The sequence below is a fragment of the Haliotis rubra genome, unplaced genomic scaffold (genome assembly GCF_003918875.1).
Source record: "Haliotis rubra isolate DU_JTF1 unplaced genomic scaffold, ASM391887v1 Scf322, whole genome shotgun sequence".
Taxonomy (NCBI): Eukaryota; Metazoa; Mollusca; class Gastropoda; order Lepetellida; family Haliotidae; genus Haliotis; species Haliotis rubra.
Genome location: NW_025766994.1, coordinates 75,745 through 99,112, shown reverse-complemented (window position 1 = coordinate 99,112; position 23,368 = coordinate 75,745). Strand labels below are relative to the sequence as shown.

Below are 23,368 nucleotides of genomic sequence, written 5' to 3'. Positions count from 1 at the left end.
AATGCCTCAGTTTTGGGCACAGCGGCATGGTTATATGACGTTAAATTGGACAATGACTACAGACATTACCTGTGAAGATCTGGGTTAGAATTGGTCTTCAACAACCCATGCTTGTCGTAAGAGGCGACTAACAGGTTCGGGTGGTCAGGTTGCTGACTTATCTGACACATGTCATCATAACCCAGTTGCTTAGATTGATGCTCATGATATTGATCACTGGATTGTCTGGTCCAGGTTTAGATGTAAACAAGTAGAAAGTTCCTGGATAGCATATAGTTTAAATATTACTGAGTGTAGTGTTTTACAGCTAAAACAAACAAAACGTTACAGATGGGCAGATACTCATACTGACTGAACCCATGAAGATCTGGGTTAGAATTGATCTTCAGTAACCCATGCTCGTCGTAAGAGGCGACTAACGGAACCGGGTGGCCAGGCTCGCTGACTTGGTTGACACGTCATCTTATCCCAATTGCGTAGATCGATGCTCATGATGTTGATCCTTGGATTGTCTGGTCCAGACACGATTATTTACAGACCGCCGCCATATAGCTGGGATATTGCTGAGTGCGGCGTAAAACTAAACTCACTCACTCACTCATACTGACTGCTGTGCCAGCACAAATCAGGGTGTTAAAAATGCCAAAACGTGAGCAGGCAAAACTTTTTGCTGTGTTGGCTTTTTACCGGCTCAGATGCGTTGACTGAAACAAAGACATTTTGGTTGTGGACTAATAGTTTGGGGTTTTTGCAGACCTTTTGTGCCACCCAATCACCGCCCCCGATTTGAAGAGCTCATGAAGATGAAGAACCCATCTCACATGTCAAGTGACCAGTCAAGCAATGTGTCTGGAGGCATGGCCCACAAGATCGGATACAGAAGGTAGATGGCCACTCTTTCTTTGCTACCTATTTTTACAGATTTTCCACAACCTAGAAGTTTGCAGAAATAAGAATAAATTAAAAATCTGTTTAACTCAGGATGTTTTCTAATATATTTGACATGAAGTTGTACTTCAGGGATGTATTTAGACCTGTTCAGAGACAGATATTTGTACCAAGAGAGATGCAAATGTCATAAAAATTTCAAAATTTAAATTACAAATTTCCTAATTTGTGACAAATGGCAATAACTGATGATATGGCTAAATAGAAAGACTTGTGTTGCACTATCCAGTCTGAGCGAATTATGAATAGTTTGGAAAACTAAATGCTATTTCTGTCTTATCTGTCAGATGTCTGACATTTATACTGTAACATATGCATGGATTTGAACATCTGTCAGATGTCTGACATTTATACTGTAACATATGCATGGATTTGAACATCTGTCAGATGTCTGACATTTATACTGTAACATATGCATGGATTGAACATCTGTCAGTGAAGTCTTTGTCTCAAGATTACCAGGGGCGGTGGGGTAGCCTAGTGGTTAAAGCGTTCTCTCATCACAACAAAGGCCCGGGTTTGATTCCCCACATTGGTACGATGTGTGCAGCCCATGTTTATAAACAATGTGTAGAAATGTAGAAAGCCCTAAAACTGTCATATCAGGTCATATTTACTTGTGCATATTATGGGTAATATAGTAAACGCTGCAGTATGGGTAATTTTTTAAACTTCCTCTTGACAATTATACGAAAAGTTTCAGTTCATGATGTTAGAACTAATAGTTCTCTACTAGTCGATCTTTGACAAGCTGATTTTGTATATGGTTTTAGAGAGTTCCCTCTTGTGATAAATTCCTAAACACGCTTATTATGGTAAATACTGTAGGTCCTGTCGACTTTTATATTACATTAAAAAGAAACTGCAACTAAACTCAATTCAAACTTTCTTAAATGTAATTTCTGAAGGTGTTTAAGTCTCCTGTCAGTGATTCTGTGAACTACAAAATTTCATGAGAGTCCTATAAAGCACTCTGTAATGATGAGATTTGAAAAAATATATGGAATGTTGAGCATGTCATCAAATGCAGCTCCTGTTAGTATGTTTCCTAGGTGCTTTGAAGTATTTTTAGTTGTAGTCACTGAAGAAGAACAGAACAAACAGCATTGCAGAAGTTGCCAGGTGAAGGATGGGTTTCACATTTCACTCACCAGATTTTGTTCTGCACCAGATGGTTTTGTGAACAAATCAAATTGTGATTTACTGCCTCTGAAATTTCTTTGCCAGTAATGTTAACTGGAACTCAGAATCAAATAAATAATTGAAGTGATTTACCCTTGATTATAATGAGTGAGGTTGTGGGACATTTTTCTAATGCAAATATTTGAAGAAATAGTTCCATTGTACACATGAAAAATTGCATGAAAAATATTGTGAATTTGAACTGATCTTTCACTATAAACAACGTCTATCATGCTGCATGTGTGATTTTGGAAATGGATTTTATTTCTCACGTTAGACTAACACTTAGTCTCTGAATATATATAATATGGATTGTAACAAATAAACCCATTTAAATTGAAAAGGAGCCCCAGTGAGATAGGAGATTGAACCTGGGGAAATCTAGACTTGCTTCATTTGGGGGTTAAGCATTGCAGGTAGGGTTAGGCTGTAGGAAAGATAATATGGTTCAGGGACTGTGACACAGAACTTTTCTCAAGTGACAATCCCTAATTCTTAACTTTTAGTTTGAAAACTGTTTTCAAAGTTGTTATCATGTTGTTGCTCTATGGAAGCAAATATTTTGATCTATTATTCCATGTCACATGATATATTTATATCCTCTACAGAGTAATCCAGGTTATACGAGATGATGGCAGTTTTGGCTTCATCATCAAGGGAAGTAACCCTGCCTACATCGAGAACCTTGATGACGGTGGCCCAGCAGATAAAGCTGGACTTCAGCCAAGAGACTTCATCATGAGACTCAATGGCATTGATGTCAGGTGAGCTATATTTGATATGTGCTTGTTCACAACCAGAACTTGGGGAAAAACTATATTAACAGAAATATATTACTCATAGAATTGAGAAATGACCTTTTTTATGTTTTCCATCTTGTAATATCTGTGATATATAGAGAATTAGTGATAGACATAATTTATTATTCATTCTCAAATAATTTTTTAGGCTCTTCTGATATAAATTGTTTGTCATGAGGCAACTTTTTATCTGATTGATTTGTTAATTTTTCTTGCAGTAAAAGTTCTTTTTGGGAGGGGCGGTGGGGTACCCTAGTGGTTAAAGCATTTTGCTCGTCACACCTAAAACCCGGGTTCAATTCCCCACATGGGTACAGTGTGTTAAGGCCATTCCTGGTGTCCCCCCACCATGATATTGCTGGAATATTGCTAAAACAGCATAAAACTAAATCACTCACTCATTTTCGAGGGTGGGGATTATGATTTTGACTGACTAAAACACCTGTAATTAGGAAAAATATATAAAGATCTTTGACAAAAACATTTTGGGCTGATTCTGTTGTACAGTGAGATGAAATAATAAAACACAAGATTTATCACTGCTATTTATAAGAAACAGTGAATAATCCATACAAAATCTTTGTTCTAACCCAGGATACAATGAATTACTTTGTGTATCTATAGGCAGCCATATGTCTCTGATGGTGTTACTGATTAATTTGTTTTTCATTCGTATGTAGCAGTACTAATCTAGATGTAATCAGAAATATACAAACTTTAAGAAAATTAAAAGTCTTACAACTTTATCAATATCACCATCATATTTAAGGAACTATGGACACACAATACTGTTTTTGCTGTATCTAATGTAATGCTACAACTGCCTTCTAGACGTGCTGACCACAACCGCCTTGTGCAGCTGTTGAGGGACAGTGGGACGGCGCCGACCTTGGAGGTGCTGCGCTGTGTTGGGGGACTCAACTGTGAGTATCAGACATCACATGACCAGAATCCCTGACTTTTAATACTGTTAAGAAACACATTTAATATTAGATTAGAAAATTATGCCGGGAAAAAGAATTCTGTCTGCAATGTTGTTGATCTGATACGATTACATCTTACAGGTTTGAACACTACAATGGACGTAATTACTGTATATACCCTAAAAACTGGTCCAGTCCTTTCAACACTTCTTACTTAGGAGAAAAACAATTTTGATCTGATTGAATTTGATGCACACTAAACACATTTGTTCAAGCAAAATATCATTCCTACAAACACTTTTGATTTTTTGGTGTTTGAATATTTCTAGGCCACAATAAATTCAATGTTAGATTTTATTTGAAATAAAGTCATCAAGGCAGATACGTACAATACCTGTGTCTTGTTTAACACCACGCTCAGCAATAAAGGCCTGTGAGCAATTGAGTCGGGACCTGACAGTACAGTTGTTGATTTGTCAGCTGTAGCCCGTACCTCTCAGGGCCAGCACAGGTTGCCAGGGACCAATCCATCTAGTTGAATCCTATAAGGGGTTGCACATTCTATTTCTTGTCAGCCTAGACCATATTTTAAAGTTCCATCAAGTTGGTTTGTTGTTTAACTCCGCACTCAGCAATATTCCAGCTATATGGCAGTCGTCTGTGAATAATCGAGTCTGACCAGACAATCCAGTGATCAACAACATAAGCATCGATCTATGAAATTGGCAGGGATTTACAGGACGCGAATTCTTGCGTCCTATCCGCATAAAATTGACAATTGATGCAACGAAATCTATTATCGTGCATGCACAGGGACTCAGGAAAAATCCAAATACTTTTTGTAAAAATTCCAATCAAGTAACAATAGGTTATCAATGAGTCTGCTACTTGAATATGGTCTCATTTGCAATTTAATTACTGTAACAATTAATGTAGTGATCATGATACACTATACAATAACAGCATCAATAATAATATTTATGTGTCTGGGACCCCCATTTTGTTGTCCAGGACCCCTGAAAACTGGTTAGAGTCCCAGTGACCTCCCAGTGAGTCTCAAATGCAGGACTCAAGGTAAATCCCTGATTGGGATACGGTGACACGTGCCAACCAAGTCAGCAAATCTGACTACCTGATCCTGTCAGTTGCCTTTTATGACAAGCATGGGTTGCTCAAGACCAATTTTAACCCGGATCTTCACGGGTTTATGATAGAAGAACAGTAAACTATGGTCATAATGAACTCAAAGGGACTAATTTTAGTTCATTGTAACCATAATTCATTTCTGTTGAAATAAACAGAAAGTGACCTTAACCTTAAAACAGTTTGTTATATTCATTATTTCATTATAGCCTCATTGTGTTAAGTGTTACTGTATTGAGTAGTATCTCATCTTGTCATGTAGATACAAAGCGGGGCGGTGGGGTAGCCTAGTGGTTAAAGCTTATAAGTCACGCCAGAGACCTTGGTTCTATTCCGGACATGGATACAATGGTGTGAAGCCCATTTCTGGTTTCACCGTGATATTGCTGGAATATTGCTAAAAAGCATTATAAAACCATACTCACTCATGCTAAAAAGCGTTATAAAACCATACTCACTCACTCACTGATAAAAAGTGATATACATATGTATTATGCTAAAATTGAATGAAATTAAGTACAATACACAATTTTCTACCAGTACCTTTGAGAGATCTCAAGACACATTTACATTCATTAACTCAAATCTACCCATATTCATCATATTTACCTTGATTTAGTCGTCATGATGCTCAGAGGTTTATTCACCTCAGTCTCTGCAAGCACAAGCTACATATCTAGAATAACCAAGTATTTACGTCAATCTGGATGTTTTGCCTGTTTATCCCCTGTTACTGAGCCTATCAGCTTTCATCACAAACAATGCTCCCCTCACAGCCAGCAGCAAGCAGTGGAGATACAGTGTAGTAACGGGAGAATGTCCGTACACAAAACTACTGTTAGAAAGCATATGTTTATACTTGTTAAATATGTTCATTATCAGATTATATATATATTGCATTTGAAGTTCTTTTCAAAGCTCTTTTTTTCAAATAGGAATCATGGAGTACAATAACGGAATTAAAATATATTAAAACTATGTGTTTTCTGTCAAGATAAAAAAAAGTGTGTAAAGAGTCATTAAATTTCTCTCAAATTATCAAAATTTCTTTCTGGCCTTGACTCTCTTTCAAAGTTGTCTAAGAAGTCTGGATGTAATTAGCTTGAAAAAATATAGGTTATATGTTGAAAGGTAATTTAAGCTAATACACTGCAACGTTTCATGATTATTCTGGTGTTAGAAAACACAGATGTTATCAGGTGTTACTTGTTGGTGGATAAATAGGTCGTTTTCCCCACATCTCTGGAATGGCATTAACATGCTTCCTGGAATGCTGCACAGGTTCAGGGGGATCAGCTGGTGCCGACCGTTTACGAACGTGCAGCGCTGAATTAGTTTACTGGGTGAGATAGGGATCAGATGCAGATAGCTGCAGTATTCCTGTCATGGCTTGATACCCTTTGAGGAACATACCATTCCTCATAGAACAATACTTTAAAACTCCACTGATATGCATGGGATTCAAATGTTTCTCTGTAGGCTGATGTGTAGCATCGTGACATTTGCTATAGGTATTTGTCAGTTCAGAAATTGGTTATGTGAATAAGATTTGAATAGTTTGGTTAAGATTGTTTAATAGTGTTTGTTTAATGACGACTTACTTTTTCTGTAGTTGTAGCAGTAGTAGTAGTAGTAGTAGTAGTAGTAGTCTAGAAGTAGTAGTAGTAGTAGTCTAGTAGTAGTTGTAGCAGTAGTAGTAGTCATCTGGGTTGGTAATAGTGGTCACAGTAGTAGTAGTAGTAGTCGTCTAGTAGTAGTTGTAGTAGTCTAGAAGTAGTAGTAGTAGTCTAGTAGTAGCTGTAGCTGCAGTAGTAGTAGTAGCAGCAGTAGTAGTAGTAGTCATCTGGGCTGGTAGTAGTGGTCATAGTAGTAGTAGTCTAGTAGTAGTAGCAGCAGTAGTAGTAGTAGTCATCTGGGCTGGTGGTGATTCAGTCATAGTAGTAGTAGTAGTCTAGAAGTAGTTGTAGCAGCAGTAGTAGTCTAGTAGTAGTAGTAGTAGTAGTAGTCTAGTAGTAGTAGTAGTCTAGTCTAGCAGTAGTAGTAGCAGCAGTAGTAGTAGTAGCAGCAGCAGTAGTAGTAGTATCTGGGTTGGCCAGTAGTAGCTAGTAGTAGTAGTAGTAGTCTAGAAGTAGTAGTAGTAGTCTAGAAGTAGTAGTAGTCTAGAAGTAGTAGTAGTAGTCTAGTAGTAGTAGTAGTAGTCTAGAAGTAGTAGTAGGTAAGTAGTAGTCACAGTAGTAGTAGTAGTAGTAGTAGTAGTAGTTGTAGTCAGTAGTAGTAGTAGTCATCTGGTAGTAGTAGTAGTCTAGTAGTAGTAGTAGTAGTCTAGTAGTAGCTAGTAGTAGTAGTAGTCTAGTAGTAGTAGTAGTAGTAGTAGTAGTCTAGTAGTAGTAGTAGTAGTCTAGTAGCAGTAGTAGTAGTAGTCATCTGGGTTGGTGGTAGTGGTCATAGTAGTAGTAGTCTAGTAGTAGTAGTAGTAGTAGTCTAGTAGTAGTAGTAGTAGCAGCAGTAGTAGTAGTAGTCATCTGGGTTGGTGGTAGTGGTAGTAGTAGTAGTCTAGAAGTAGTTGTAGTAGTAGTAGTAGTCTAGTAGTAGTAGTAGTAGTAGTCATCTGGGTTGGTGGTAGTAGTAGTAGTAGTCTAGTAGTAGTAGCAGCAGTAGTAGTAGTCATCTGGGTTGGTAGTAGTAGTAGTCTAGTAGTAGTAGTAGTAGTTGTAGCAGTAGTAGTCTATTAGTAGTAGTAGTTGTAGCACTAGTAGTCTAGTAGTGGTAGTAGCAGCAGTAGTAGTAACCACAACAGTAATAATAATGTACAAATACATGTCACCTATTTTACACACAGTGCTTCAATAATATCCAGGTCAATGGGTCACTTTGTATTCAGTTCTCAACTCCTTGGGGAGCTGCCTCCAGTGAAACGCTAGAACGTTTACAGACAGTGTCACTGTCCTACTGGGTACCCATTCACTGCTTGGTGAAAAGAGGCATGTTTCAATATGAGAACACTGTGCTACATGTGCTTCAATGTTGAGTAAATGAAGGGTAGAAATGTGGTTATTTATTCAAGTTTATTTAGTGATTATTTTAAAGTTGTCACTGACTCTCTTTTTGCAGCTCCTACCATCAGCCTGAGTTCACTGTCCACTGATTCATCTGATTCAAGCCATGCTTCCACAGAGTGGCTGACTGATCAGAAGTTTGTCGATAAAGAGGGGCGCACATTCAAGCAAAGGGTAGGTTGGAAACTATAAACATTTAATTCAAATTCATTGCATTCATTCATTTCTATCTTCATTTTATAAGTATAAAAATATCTAAGAATTAGTGGTGGTCCGATTAATTAAAATAATCGAAGATTGGTCGCAGTGCCTAAACGACCAAGCAATCGATTGTGTTCTCTCATAATCGAACACAACCAATTTTGGAACACTTGTTTGCATCAACAATATTTTATACAAGGTTGGTTTTGTCTGTGTCATTAAATTTACAATTCATAAGCACAACAATCTCGTTCCAAGTCATGATTGAATTTATCTTAAAGAATCCAGGAAATCTGTGTTCCTAACATACTAATCACCCTTTATTTGCAAAATTTGCCAATGGATTTTGTGCTATTTGCAAAAGACCCAAATTACTACATGTTTTTTCTTTTTTTTGTGTGTATGCATTAACAAAGATAACAGGAACATTTGATAAATGACGCAAACCAATTATTTTAGATGATTGATCGGTTGTAATGAACCAATCATCAATTATGAGATTTTAACCAATTCCCAACACTACTAAGAATTAGTGACATTGTTCAGTTTAATGTGTTAATGTTGATTTTTTAAAAATTGATCATATTCAAATCAAAATTGATTAAGAATACATTTGCTGTATAGTGTGCTGTTTGTTTTCCTTTAAGGTTGATTTTCTGTTGACATCGAAGGAGAGATCTCACCTAAAGAGATCAATGCAGACCTATGAAGTGACGCGGTAAGTGACAAGCGTTTATGACAGGTGTGGTGTGAGGGATGGGTGTTTACTACAGGTGTGGTGTGAGTTACAGGTATTTACTGTTTGTGTGGATGACAAGCGTTTATGACAGGTGTGGTGTGAGGGATGGGTGTTTACTACAGGTGTGGTGTGAGTTACAGGTATTTACTGTTTGTGTGAGTGACAAGTGTTTATGGCAGGTGTGGTGTGAGGGATGGGTGTTTACCACAGGTGTGGTGTGAGTTACAGGTATTTACTGTTTGTGTAGGTGACAAGCGTTTATGACAGGTGTGGTGTGAGGGATGGGTGTTTACTACAGGTGTGGTGTGAGTTACAGGTATTTACTGTTTGTGTGAGTGACAAGTGTTTATGGCAGGTGTGGTGTGAGGGATGGGTGTTTACCACAGGTGTGGTGTGAGTTACAGCTATTTACTGTTTGTGTGGGTGGCAAGTATTTATGGCAGGTGTGGTGTGAGGGATGGGTGTTTACTACAGGTGTGGTGTGAGTTACAGGTATTTACTGTTTGTGTAGGTGGCAAGTGTTTATGGCAGGTGTGGTGTGAGGGATGGGTGTTTACCACAGGTGTGGTGTGAGTTACAGGTATTTACTGTTTGTGTGGGTGGCACGTGTTTATGGCAGGTGTGGTGTGAGGGATGGGTGTTTACCACAGGTGTAGTGTGAGTTACAGGTATTTACTGTTGGTGTGGGTCACAAGTGTTTACTACAGGTGTGGCATGAGGGATGGGTGTTTACTACAGGTGTGGTGTGAGTTACAGGTATTTACTGTTTGTGTAGGTGGCAAGTGTTTATGGCAGGTGTGGTGTGAGGGATGGGTGTTTACTACAGGTGTGGTGTGAGTTACAGGTATTTACTGTTTGTGTAGGTGGCAAGTGTTTATGGCAGGTGTGGTGTGAGGGATGGGTGTTTACCACAGGTGTGGTGTGAGGGATGGGTGTTTACCACAGGTGTGGGCGTAAGTGACAGGAGTTTCTTCCTCTGTGGGTGTGGGAGGCGAGAGTTTATTGCAGGTGTGGACGTGAGGGTCATGGGGATTAACTACAGGTGTGGGCATGTGTGATGGGGGTTTACTGTGGTTGTGAGTAAAAAGGATTCACTGCAGGTGTGCATGTGAGTGATGGAGATTAACTGCCTCTGAGCACAACACACTGATGTCAAAACTTACACAACCATGAAATACCCAAACCAAAGCCCAATAAAATTTACACATTTTGCTATATCTGTGAACACACATTTTCTGACTATACACTGGGTTATCCAATAGATCCCCATTTTGCCATACCATCTCCAGCCATACAGATGTAAATGTGATGATCCTGACTACCTTGTACATACATGCCCAGTTTTTATCATCAGCAAATATAGAAGATTTATAGTTTGGTATGAAAATGACATTCACTTATAATCCAGTTTATTATACTAATACTTGTATAGCGCCAATATCCAGCTCAGCTGCTCTAAGGCACTTTGTTTTTCCATCAATCATTGGATGTCAGTCTCAAACGGCACACCATATAATCAATCTCAACTCCCTGGGGATCATACAACATAACATAGAATCACACTTCTACATGATGATAACAATGTGTCAATATCGACACCCAGGAAATACAACACTCAATATTGACACCCAGGAAGTACAACACTCAACATTGACACCCAATATACAACACTCAATATTGACACCCAGGAAGTACAACACTCAATATTGACACCCAGGAAGTACAACACTCAATATTGACACCCAGGAAGTACAACACTCAATATTGACACCCAGGAAGTACAACACTCAATATTGACACCCAGGAAGTACAACACTCAATATTGACACCCAGGAAGTACAACACTCAATATTGACACCCAGGAAGTACAACACTCAATATTGACACCCAGGAAATACAACACTCAATATTGACACCCAAAGTACAACACAATATTGACACCCAAAATACAACACTCAATATTGACACCCAAGAAAGTACAACACTCAATATTGACACCCAGGAATACAACACTCAATATTGACACCCAGGAAGTACAACACTCAATATTGATATTGACACCAGAAATACAACACTCAATATTGAATATTGACACCCAAGAATACAACACTCAATATTGACACCCAAGAAATACAACACTCAATATTGACACCCAAGAAATACAACACTCAATATTGACACCCAAGAAATACAACACTCAATATTGACACCCAAGAAATACAACACTCAATATTGACACCCAGGAAATACAACACTCAATATTGACACCCAAGAAATACAACACTCAATATTGACACCCAGGAAATACAACACTCAATATACAACACTCAATATTGACACCCAAGAAATACAACACTCAATATTGACACCCAGGAAGTACAACACTCAATATTGACACCCAAGAAATACAACACTCAATATTGACACCCAAGAAATACAACACTCAATATTGACACCCAGGAAGTACAACACTCACACTTACCACATAGTAAGCTCCACACTTGTCACCAAGGCAACTAAAGCATTACAGTAGGCCTGAGTCAGTTGTTCCTCTGGGCTGAGTTCACCTTTCCCTCACACTGACTCCTACCAAGTGTTCCCATTGACTGTAGGTACCTCCCTCCAACACTGCCTCACACACATACACTGCTGGTGAACCTTCCTGACAGCCGGTAGTGTACGACTTGTTACGGTGTATCTCTCACATGCTTAACTGTTTCCACCTCTTCACTGCACCGTGGAGCTAAGCACATCTGCCTTGTTTTCAAATGTAGAGCTGGAGGGATGCAGATAAGTATTTGTGGTATATCGGCTGTGGTCAGGAGATTCCACTGCGATTTGGGGCAGTGGGTAGACTGCTGGATAAAGTGTTGGCTTGAAATAGTGGGTTCATTTCGTAGGGTGGTTACAATATATATAGTGTGTAAATAATGTTCCACTAACTCACTCAATCAGTCACCAACTCACTCTACACTCACTCACCCAACCAATCACTGTCTCACCCATTACAACAACCGACCAATCACTCTCACCCATTACAACAACCGACCAATCACTCACTCACCCATTACAACAACCGACCAATCACTCACTCACCCATTACAACAACCGACCAATCACTCACTCACCCATTACAACAACCGACCAATCACTCACTCACCCATTACAACAACCCACCAATCACTCACTCACCCATTACAACAACCGACCAATCACTCACTCACCCATTACAACAACCGACCAATCACTCACTCACCCATTACAACAACCGACCAATCACTCACTCACCCATTACAACAACCGACCAATCACTCACTCACCCATTACAACAACTGACCAATCACTCACTCACCCATTACAACAACCGACCAATCACTCATGTACTCACAGGGATTTATCTAGACAATCTCCGAGGCTCCAAGTCTGCAGCAACTGATATAAAAGTATCAAATTTAAATTACAAGTGCCCTAACTTCTAAAACTTTATGAAAAAATATGAAAATCTTGTTGTGAGCAAAAACACATTGTTTTTCCAAATTTGCAAGCCAAAGCCACTTAGTTAGAAAATCTAAATCCCTGTCTCACTCACTCATTCACTCACTCACTCAACCAACCAACCAATCATTGATCATCACTCAACCATTTGCTTGCTTACTCACATTCTCTAAACCAACCAACCAACCAACCAGTCAACCACCCACTCTATTAACCATTTAATCAATCATTTAATCAACCACTCACTCAAACACAAAGCCACTTACCCAGTCAACCATTCAAGGATTCAGTCAACCACTCTCCAACCCACTCACCAAACCTGCCCAATGTTTTTACATTATTGTCCTACTAGGCAACAAGTCAATTCTCTTCAAAATGTTATGTGTTTGAGAGTATTGATCAGTTTGTATCTACATATATTCAAACCAAAACCTTCATTCCCTAATGTGTCCATGCTAGAGATGAAACTGTATCATAAATAACAGATTACAATTAATAGTTTGTATTAAATAGCTTGATAAAGCTGTGGGTATTCTCTTTGCTCGAAGAATCATAATGGATCATTGTTTCACATCCTTGTGTCCTACCCAACCAATACACTGCTGGGGGATCTCCTTGTGTCCTACCCAACTAATACACACTGCTGGGGTAGTTCCTTGATTCCTACCCAACCAATACACACTGCTAGGGGGCTCCTTGTGTCCTACCCACCAATACACACTGATGGGGAGCTCCTTGTGTCCTACAGTACCCAATACCACACTGCTAGGGGCTCTCTTGTGTCCTACCCAAAACCAATACACAATGTGTCCATGCTAGAGATGAAACTCCTCATAAATAACAGATTACAATTAATAGTTTGTATTAAATAGCTTGATAAAGCTGTGGGTATTCTCTTTGCTCGAAGAATCATAATGGTTCATTGTTTCACATCTATCACTGTGTATTTTGATATAAGGGATCTGACAGTTACTAATTGTGTATCTTTATGTTTTCAAACTGAATGTTGTAGTGTCAAAATAATTAATAGTACTTATTCCTATTTTTCAAGTAAGAGATATATTTATGTTGGTAATTGTATGTTCTGCTCAAGGAAGCCTATTTATGTTTGATTGGAGATAGTGCCATGCTGCTGTATCATGTGTCTTGTATAATAAGGGTTCTTTGTCATTTATTGTATCTTTTATGTTGTGTTTACTCAGAGATGTGGTGGAGCTTGAAACAAGTCTGTCTGAAATTCTGGACACACCATCAAAGAGGACTTTGTGGATGTTTGTGATCGCCCGTCTGCCTCCTCAACATCAGGAGTTCTGTATTCACCGAATCAGTCTGCCTCAACACATCCTGCTGGGTGAGTTTACAATGCCCAACACATACCTGCGGCTGAGTTTGTATGCCAAGTTCAACCAATACCAACTGCTGGCTGAGTTTGTGTACCCTGCCATATAAGTCCTTCCTTTGTTTGAGATAGTGTACCCTGTCCAACCAATATGCACTGCTGGGGGGAGCTCCTTGTGTCCTACACAACGAATACACACTGCTGGGGGTGTCCTACCCAACCAATACACACTGCTGGGGAAACTCCTTGTGTCCTACCCAACCAATACACACTGCTGAGGAACTCCTTGTGTCCCATCCAACAAATACACACTCCTGAGGGGTGTCCTTGTCCTTACAACCAATACACTTGTGTCCTACCCAACCAATACACACTGCTGGGGAAACTCCTTGTGTCCTACCCAACCAATACACACTGCTGAGGAACTCCTTGTGTCCCATCCAACAAATACACACTCCTGAGGGGTGTCCTTTTGTGTCCTATACAACCAATACACCCTGCTGGGGGAACTCCTTGTGTCCTACCTAACCAATACACACTGCTGGGGGATCTCCTTGTGTCCTACCCAACCAATACACACTCCTGGGGGTTCTCTTTTGTGTCCTACCCAACCAATACACACTGCTGGGGGACTCCTTGTGTCCTACCCAACCAATACACACTGCTGGGGAAACTCCTTGTGTACGCCGATATTTCGACGACGACGACGATTGATGATCGATTTATCGAGACGCCGAGATTTATGACGACGCCGACGATTTTGATGACGACGACGATGATTTGATGACGATTTATGACGCCGATATCTGATGATCGATCGAACGAGATGCCGGAGATTTTGATGATCGACGAGATCTGATGATCGACGAAATTGATTCGATGACGACGCCGACGCCGATTGATGACGACGCCGAGACGCCGATGATTTCCGGATGACGACGCCGAGATGACTGATGACGACGCCGAGATCGATTTGATGACGACGAGCCGGATGATTCCGATGACGACGAGCCGATATCGATGATCGACGCCGATGACGCCGATGATTCGATGACGACGCCGAGACGCCGAGATCGATGACGACGCCGAGATGCCGATGATTTGATGATCGATTTGTTCGACGCCGATTTCGATGACGATTTATTGACGCCGAAAGATTTCGATGACGACGAACGATGACGCCGATTTACCTATGACGACCGATCGACGACGCCGATATCGATGACGACGCCGATGACGAGCCGACGCCGATTTGATGACGACGAGTCGATTTCGATTCGATGATCGACGCCGAGCCGATGACGATGATTTCGATCGACGATGATTCCGAGATTTACGACGACGCCGGATGATCGACGATTGATGATTTGACGCTAATTTGTCGACGCCGATATCGATGACGACGCCGAGACGCCGATATTTGATGACGACGATGCCGACGCCGATTTCGATATTTTGATGACGACGAGCCGACGCCGATATCGATGACGACGAGCCGATATTTGATGACGACGCCGATGACGCCGACGATGACGACCGACGAGACGACGATATTTCGATGACGACGATACGCCGATGACGACGAGCCGATGATTTGATGACGACGAGCGACGCCGATGATTTGATGACGACGATTGATGACGATGACGACACGACGATTACGCCGATTACGACGCCGATTTATGGATCGACGACGATAATTTACTGATGATTATCGACGCCGACGATATCGATATCGAGATACTCGATGATCGACGCCGACGATCGAGATCGATGACGACGATGACGACGATCGATGATGACGACGCCGAGACGATGACCTGACGACGCCGATCGATGAGCGACGATGACGATCGACGCCGATGATGGATCCGACGACGATTTGCCGACGCCGATATCGATGACGACGCCGACGATGATTGACGATGACCGACGATACGATTTCGATATCGATGACGATGATCGACGATGATGATTTACGATGACGACGCCGATGATTTTCGATGATCGACGATTGACGCCGATATCGATGAAAGACGATCGAGCTGATGACGCCGATGACGACGAGCCGATGATATCGATGACGACGACGAAAGACGCCGAGGACGATGATGACGACGCCGAGCCGAGCCCGATGACGATCTGCCGATTGATTTGATGACGATTTAATCGACGCCGATGATTCGGTCGATGACGACGCCGAGATTCGTCGACGATGATTTTATCTATGCATGACGCCGATGATTCGACGACGACGCCGAGATTGAGATTCGATGACGACGACGAGACGCCGAGATTCGATGACCTGTCGACTTCCGATGACGACGACGCCGACTTCCATGACGACAGCCCGATCGACGATTCGATGATTTAATCTGTCGACGCCGATGATCGATGACGACGCCTGTCGACGAGATTTGATGACTTCGATGCGCCGATGATCGATCGACGAGCCTTCCACATCGATTCGACGATTCGACGCCGAGATTCCGATGACGCCGAGATGCCGATTTCGACCCTTTAATTTGTCCACGCCGATATCGATGGTTCACGCCGACGCCGAGATTCCGATGCTCCCGTTTCATTCCGCCGATATCTGATGACGACGCCGACGGATGATTTATCGACGCCGGACGTATCTCGATGACTTTAATCGAGTCGACGCCGATTTATTTTGCCGAGATTGATGACGACGCCGACGCCGATACCGATGCTTCCATACTCCCATTTCATTCACCCTTCCACATCTTCCATACTCCCATTTCATTCACCCGTTCCACATCTTCCATACTCCCATTTCATTCACCCTTCCACATCTTCCATACTCCCATTTCATTCACCCTTCCACATCTTCCATACTCCCATTTCATTCATTTCATTCACCCTTCCACATCTTCCATACTCCCATTTCATTCACCCTTCTTCCATACTCCCATTTCATTTACCCTTCCACATCTTCCATACTCCCATTTCATTCACCCTTCCACATCTTCCATACTCCCATTTCCACTTCTTCCCATCTTCCATACTCTTTCATTCTTCATACTCCACATCTTCCATACTCCCATTTCATTCACACCTTCCACATCTTCCATACTCCCATTTCATTCATTCACATCCCATCCACATCTTCCATACTCCCATTTCATTCACCCTTTCCATCTTCCATACTCCCATTTCATTCACCCCTTCCATCTTCCATACTCCCATTTCATTCACCCTTCCACATCTTCCATACTCCCATTTCATTCACCCTTCCACATCTTCCATACTCCCATTTCATTTACCCTTCCACATCTTCCATACTCCCATTTCATTCACCCTTCCACATCTTCCATTCCCCATTCCACATCTTCCATACTCCCATTTCATTCACCCTTCCACATCTTCCATACTCCCATTTCATTCACCCTTCCACATCTTCCATAATCCCATTTCATTCACCCTTCACATCTTCCATACTCCCATGTCAGTCATCCTTCCACATCTTCCATACTCCCATCCTCTGCACCATCCATGCCAGCATCCACAATTTCAATATATTAACAAAAGGTATTCTTTACACACATGCTAGTTAACCCAAGATATTCACAAAACATTGGAGAAGCCATAATTTTCTGTGCTCCACCTGTCAACTGCCAGACTGAGTGAGCTAGCCCAGTCACAGCCTCTGTGTTCATGGAAGTGTTAAGTGGTTCAGACAAACCAGCAGCAAGAGAATTAGCAAATGTGTGGAATGAAGGCAGTTGAGTTGTGGAGCCCCCCTGAGTAATCCACCACGTCTCTGCCATATTCTCCAACAATTAGGGAACAACTTTGGAGGCAGCCCATGGGTCAGGTGGAGTAACTTAGTCAGCATCAGCGAGCAAGCATGTCTTCATAATTACATCCCACTTCCACATCCAAAAACACAAACATTTCATGACTTCCATTCCAAACATTTTTTCAAGAGTGTCTGACTGTCAGAAGTTTTTCAATTACAAAAATTACCATTGCATGAAGTCAACATGTTGGAACTTTTATTTTTCAGAGGTTTTGCGAACACAGCAGAAAATAAACGGCCATGGGCAAATGACAGCAAGTAAGGAGAAAACTTATTTACTCATTTTTTTATGAGAAACAATTTGCTAGCTTCATAAAAAGAGAAATGGAACTAAAAAATCGATTTGTTTCCCTCTCAGTCAAGTGATAGGAATCAGCTGCCAAAAGGGATGAGTCAACATCCCCAAGAGGGGAATGTTTGATATATACTGTATTTAACCTTGTAAGTCTGGGGACCCTGCTTTCCACACAACTGTTTTGCATATATTGTTATAGTGACATAATTTGACTTGGGAGTGTGATCTTTGGCCCATGGGAAATGTAAAATGTTTGAGTTTGAAACAGTGGTATGAACATTCTCAGATATGTTCAAATGATCTGGGTGCCGTTATACAAAGCGATCTTAGCACTAAGGTGATGGTGACTTCCACACCTTAACATAGACTTAAGGTAGTCTTAGTGCTAAGGTTGTTTTGTACAACGGCACCCTGTTATGTACTTTTATGTTTTTACACTTCCAAGTTTTGGACTTACACATGATCCAATACATAAATGCCTAAAATGAGCATTAAAAAGTGAGTTTTTCAACTTTAGAGAAAATCTAATGGAGAAGAAGTCTGTGACCCGAGTTTATTAGAAATATCACCATACTAATATATAAAAACAGCAGTTGTGTGGAAGGCAGGGTCCCAGAAAAAGACTTGTACTGTACATCAAACATTCCTCTCCTTGGACTGCTGAGTCATCCATTTTTGCAACTGACTTCTATTTACGTAGAGGGAGACAAAATGATTTTAAGGTCAAACACTTGTACATGTTCAAATATTAATCCTTCTTGGCAATTTCTTGTCCATGTCTTTTTTCATTATTTGTTGTTGTAAGTCCATAAAATGCAATTACAGAAATTAACAAAGTGTAATTCTGAAAGATTGTTGATTTCTAAAGGTAGAGCTCTTTTCATCAGTTATTCAGATCCAGTGACCAAAACATACCTTATTATATCAGTGCCAATGATTGCAGCGTAAACAACAGGGTTTCACAATAAATTCTGATGAGGAATTGTGTTAATTTTAGTTCATATAGTGTTAATTTGACTGAGACGATAATAATGACCAGTTTGTGAAATTGGATTGGCGAAATTTCAAAAATATTTCATCATGTCAGCTTGATGCAGGAGGAAATCCCAAACTGCGGCGGGTCTTAGATAGTTACCGCCGTGGTGAAACCACAAGTGTGGTGCTGACAAGCCTAGAAACATTACAATGTAGAATCTGGGATTCAAACCACTTGACATTAAGAAAGTATGTAAACAATGCCATTCTGGTGTAAGTACAGAAGTGCAAGACTCTTCATGTAAATGGTATCTTGTACTTGTTATCCCACAATGCAATGTTTTGTCAGATGGTCTCCAGCAGGCTGGGTGGGAGACCCACATCGGGACGTCTGCCCGTCTGCCCGCTTCCTTCCAGCAGCAGATCGAGTTCCTGCTCACATCACAGGAGCGGATACAGATCAAGCGCTCCCTCCATATGTATGAAGACAACAGGTGGGAAATCACAGATTAATTACATCCACAAGTATTCTTGATTAAATCAATAAATTTTTTCATCTTGGCAGAAGGATTTTAGGTTTGGTTCCTTCTTGTTTTAGTTTGATCTCTGAAAAAAAGTTTGGTCCGTCAACTCAAATAGGAAAACACATTTACAGAAAGGATGGTTGCTTGGTGTTAGATTTTTAGAGCAATTTGAACAGTATAAAAGGTTTATTTGTTCCCAGTCTTCTGGAGTTGGACAAGTTAAAGAGTTACTTCCTTTATCTACTAACCATATTTTCGTCACGCCGAAGACCCGGGTTTGAATCCCCACATGGGTACAATGTGTGAAGCCCATTTCTGGTGTCCCCCGCCGTGATGTTGCTGGAATATTGCTAAAAGCGGCGTAAAACCAAAACTCAGTCAGTCAGTCAGTACTAACCATATTTGAAGTATTACTGAAATATGTTGCTGCATGCAGTATTAAATGTCAAAGAAAGAAAAGAAAGAAAGTTGACACATGGACAAATTATGCTCAAAAGTTTAGTGAATATTATTGATGATTTCAGATTTGTTGTAGGAATATCCTAACAACCATATAAAATGACTGACTGACTGACTGAGTTTAGTTTTACGCCGCTTTTAGCAATATTCCAGCAATATCACGGCAGGGGACACCAGAAATGGGCTTCACACATTGTGCCCATGCATATAAAATGAAAAATGTTGCCTTTGATAGAATAATAATGAATGCCAGTTTTACAGTATAGACATTTTGTAAGTTTGGGTAGAGGTACCTTCAAAAACAAATTGCAATCCCAGTGTAAATGAGATGCACAATTAAGATAAACAAACTTACGAACTCTTGAATAAGTATCTCACATTCTTGTCTTTCTCTGTGTGAATAATTCTGTCTTCAAAGAACTGGTTTCAATATTCCACATGGGTAATAACACTCATTAGCATGGAACAACATGTTGGCAACATGTATATCTTCAGCATCATATCTATCTCATTAAATGTTCCGGGCAAACTGAAGGCAATTATCTGCCAAAACTGGAAACATAAAGCTAGACACAGACTTTTCTTCGTCAGCGCCATATTGAATTAGAGTTGCTTTCAAGTTTCTTTTTCAATTTCTGTATCAGTTTGATTACCAGTTTCTTTCTTTTTGGTTCGACCATACAATTATGTAAGCACACTGAGCATACAACTGGTGTATTGAAGTAGTGCAGTATAAGTAGACACATTATTATAGTAGTATTATTCAGCAACCCATGCTGGTCAAAGGTGAGGTGAGGTGAAACTGGGTTTTACGTCGTGCTTGAGAATATTTCGCTCATATGACGACGTGCATGCATGTGTATGTGTGGCTGCTTGTACTAGCCCAGACTTAAGCTGGTTTTATAGTGCTAGCCCACTGAGATACCATGCCGCAGTGAAGCATGAATACCCCACTCAGACACATTATTCTGACTCAAAGCCAACCAGTCCTTGTTGTACCCATTAATGCTGAGCGCCAGGCAGGGACCAACAAGTACCATATTTTAACGTCTTTTGGTGTGACGCGGTCGGGGATCGAACCTGCCTCCTTCCGCTCTCCGGGCGGACGTCCCAACCACTACACCACGGAGGCGGTCCATGCTGGTCAAAAGACTGAGAGGCAACTAATGGGATTGGGTGGTCAGGCTCACTGACTAGTGGATGAATATCATTGATTCCCAACTGTGTAGATCAATGTTCATGATGTCAATCACTGGGTTGTCTGGTCCCGACTCAGTTGTTTACAGCCCACTGTCATATAGCTGGAGCACTGCTAAGTTTGGCATTAAACAACAAGAAACAAACAAATCTTTTGTTTCACAGAAGATTGAATATTCTTGCTTGGTTTCTGAATCTTAAACTGAAATCTTAAAATTAAAGATAAATAAATAATATCAGTTACAGATACTATAAGTATTGATGAAGTTTTATACTGCCAAGAATAAAACATTTTGATAACAAAGGTCATTGAAACTATTTGGCATAAACTGAAATAAGATACAAGTGCATTTTTTAATGCTTAAAAACAATACAGAAACACCAGTCTCAATGTCCTATTATTATTTTACAGAAAGCGTTTTTGGGGGTTTTCTTCTTTTTTTCATTATTCCACGTACTGATCTGATGAAATCTCAAACCACTAAAACACCCTTTAAAGGCATTTAAATGAGTATTTTTAATCATTGCAACTTACTGACCAAATGTTTCACCAATAAAAGTTGCATCCATGGTCTGACCTTTGCCATTAATAACTCCTATATGTAGTGACACCTGTATAGAGTGTTAGCCCACATCCCTCTGTGATCAATAGCTATATCTCCCACATGTTGACAGCACCGACAGGTCTGCTAGCACTGTGTTGCAACACAACTCCCAGTGTTGGGCGAGATTGTTTACAGTGCAGTAACTTCTATTGTGTGTTCTGTCTCTGTGGAGATGGTATTCCTGGACCAACATGGCTGACGATATTCCCACATGTTGGTCTGTTTGTATGACCTTACTCTGGTCATCATTTCTCAGGGAAGACATTCATCATAACTTAGTCAAAACCTTGCATCTCTAAGGAGCCATGAAAGAAGAAATCTGACCTTTCTTGGCTCGGATGTAGAGCAAATTGGTTTCAAAACAAGACAGTGGTTCAAGTTTGGTTTGGGTGATGTCCTGAATGATTGGTGTATACATCCTACAGGTTTTATTTGGGGGTTGTTGTTGGGTTTTTTTCTTTATTTTTTATTTTAATTAGTTTTTTATAAACACATCACTCACCAAGGTCGGTTAATAAAACACTTCATTAAGGCATTTCATGATCAAGTGGGTGTGATTATAGTTATTACCATGCAGGGCTCGATTTAGTGCTTTGTTACTTGCACTGGTGCAATCCAATATTACAAAGTGCAACCTAGATATGAGTCTAACTTGCACCAGGTGCAAGTCAGTTTTTGAGTGGGTAAGCTTCTAAATAAAACATCTAAATAATTCAATAGCATATAAAGCAGTGCAGCTGGAATTTGGTTTGTGCAACTAGGTTTTTATCTTAGGTTGCACCTGGTGCAAGTAGATTAACATCTCTTAAATCGTGCCCTGTCATGAGATACAGCTGTTGTTCCCCAAAACTGTACACTCCACATTTGTGGCAGATCTGGGGTGGATGGGAGATCATTGACTCAATAACAAATTACCCCCAGTGACTGAAAGATCAAGGATTTCAATTTGAAGGAAATGTTTTATATAATCAATTAAAGCCGACTGAAATGAAAAGTTATCCTCACCTTTAGGCCAAAAGGTAGTAGAAATTCCTGTGGCAAAGAATATTATAATTCTCCTTGCCTGAAGGTCCTGTAATTTGGATACATTTCAGGAGTTTCAGTTGCACCCAGTAAGACCAGTAAGACCTCTGAGCAGTTCCAAATGAGCTTGTAATCAGATTCTAATACACGGAATATGTTACCATTGCCCCATGACAGTTGACTTACATTGATACAGATATTGATCAAAAGTTTTTGAGCAGAATTATTTTTAAAACATGTCTATGAATACTGAATGGAAAAGATGCAATGGAGTAAAAATACATTGAATGCCCAAGGAAAACAAGCAACACGCAATTTGTATGATAATGTATGATTAAATACTCAGTGGTACAAAAGTCCCGAGCCCTGTTTGACAATGTACCCTTGTTCTGTAGAGATGTGAAGGCTCTGCTGAATGAGCTGGAGGAGATGCTGGACACGCCATCCAAAAAGACATTGTGGAAGTTTATCCTGCCGTTGCTGACAACGTCGCACCAAGATATTGTCAAACGCAGACTTGACTTCCGACAGCAGTACATAAGTAAGTTCCAACATTTCTATTGCCGGAGTTTAAGATTTAATTTCCAATGGTGTTGATGTCAGGGAATGAGTCTCTACTGAAACATTGTAACGTTTTCCTT

General features: G+C 40.4%; 1 protein-coding gene across 1 annotated transcript in view; it reads left to right on the top strand.

Moving 5' to 3' along the window:
- LOC124283838 (delphilin-like) overlaps window positions 1–23,368 on the top strand; it is a 72,744-nt gene that overhangs the window by 23,169 nt on the left and 26,207 nt on the right. Inside the window, 9 exon segments of the mRNA XM_046719868.1 lie at window positions 755–883; window positions 2,739–2,894; window positions 3,762–3,853; window positions 8,108–8,226; window positions 8,901–8,971; window positions 13,690–13,838; window positions 17,857–17,907; window positions 19,269–19,413; window positions 23,123–23,268. Coding sequence (XP_046575824.1) covers window positions 755–883; window positions 2,739–2,894; window positions 3,762–3,853; window positions 8,108–8,226; window positions 8,901–8,971; window positions 13,690–13,838; window positions 17,857–17,907; window positions 19,269–19,413; window positions 23,123–23,268 — 1,058 coding nt within the window.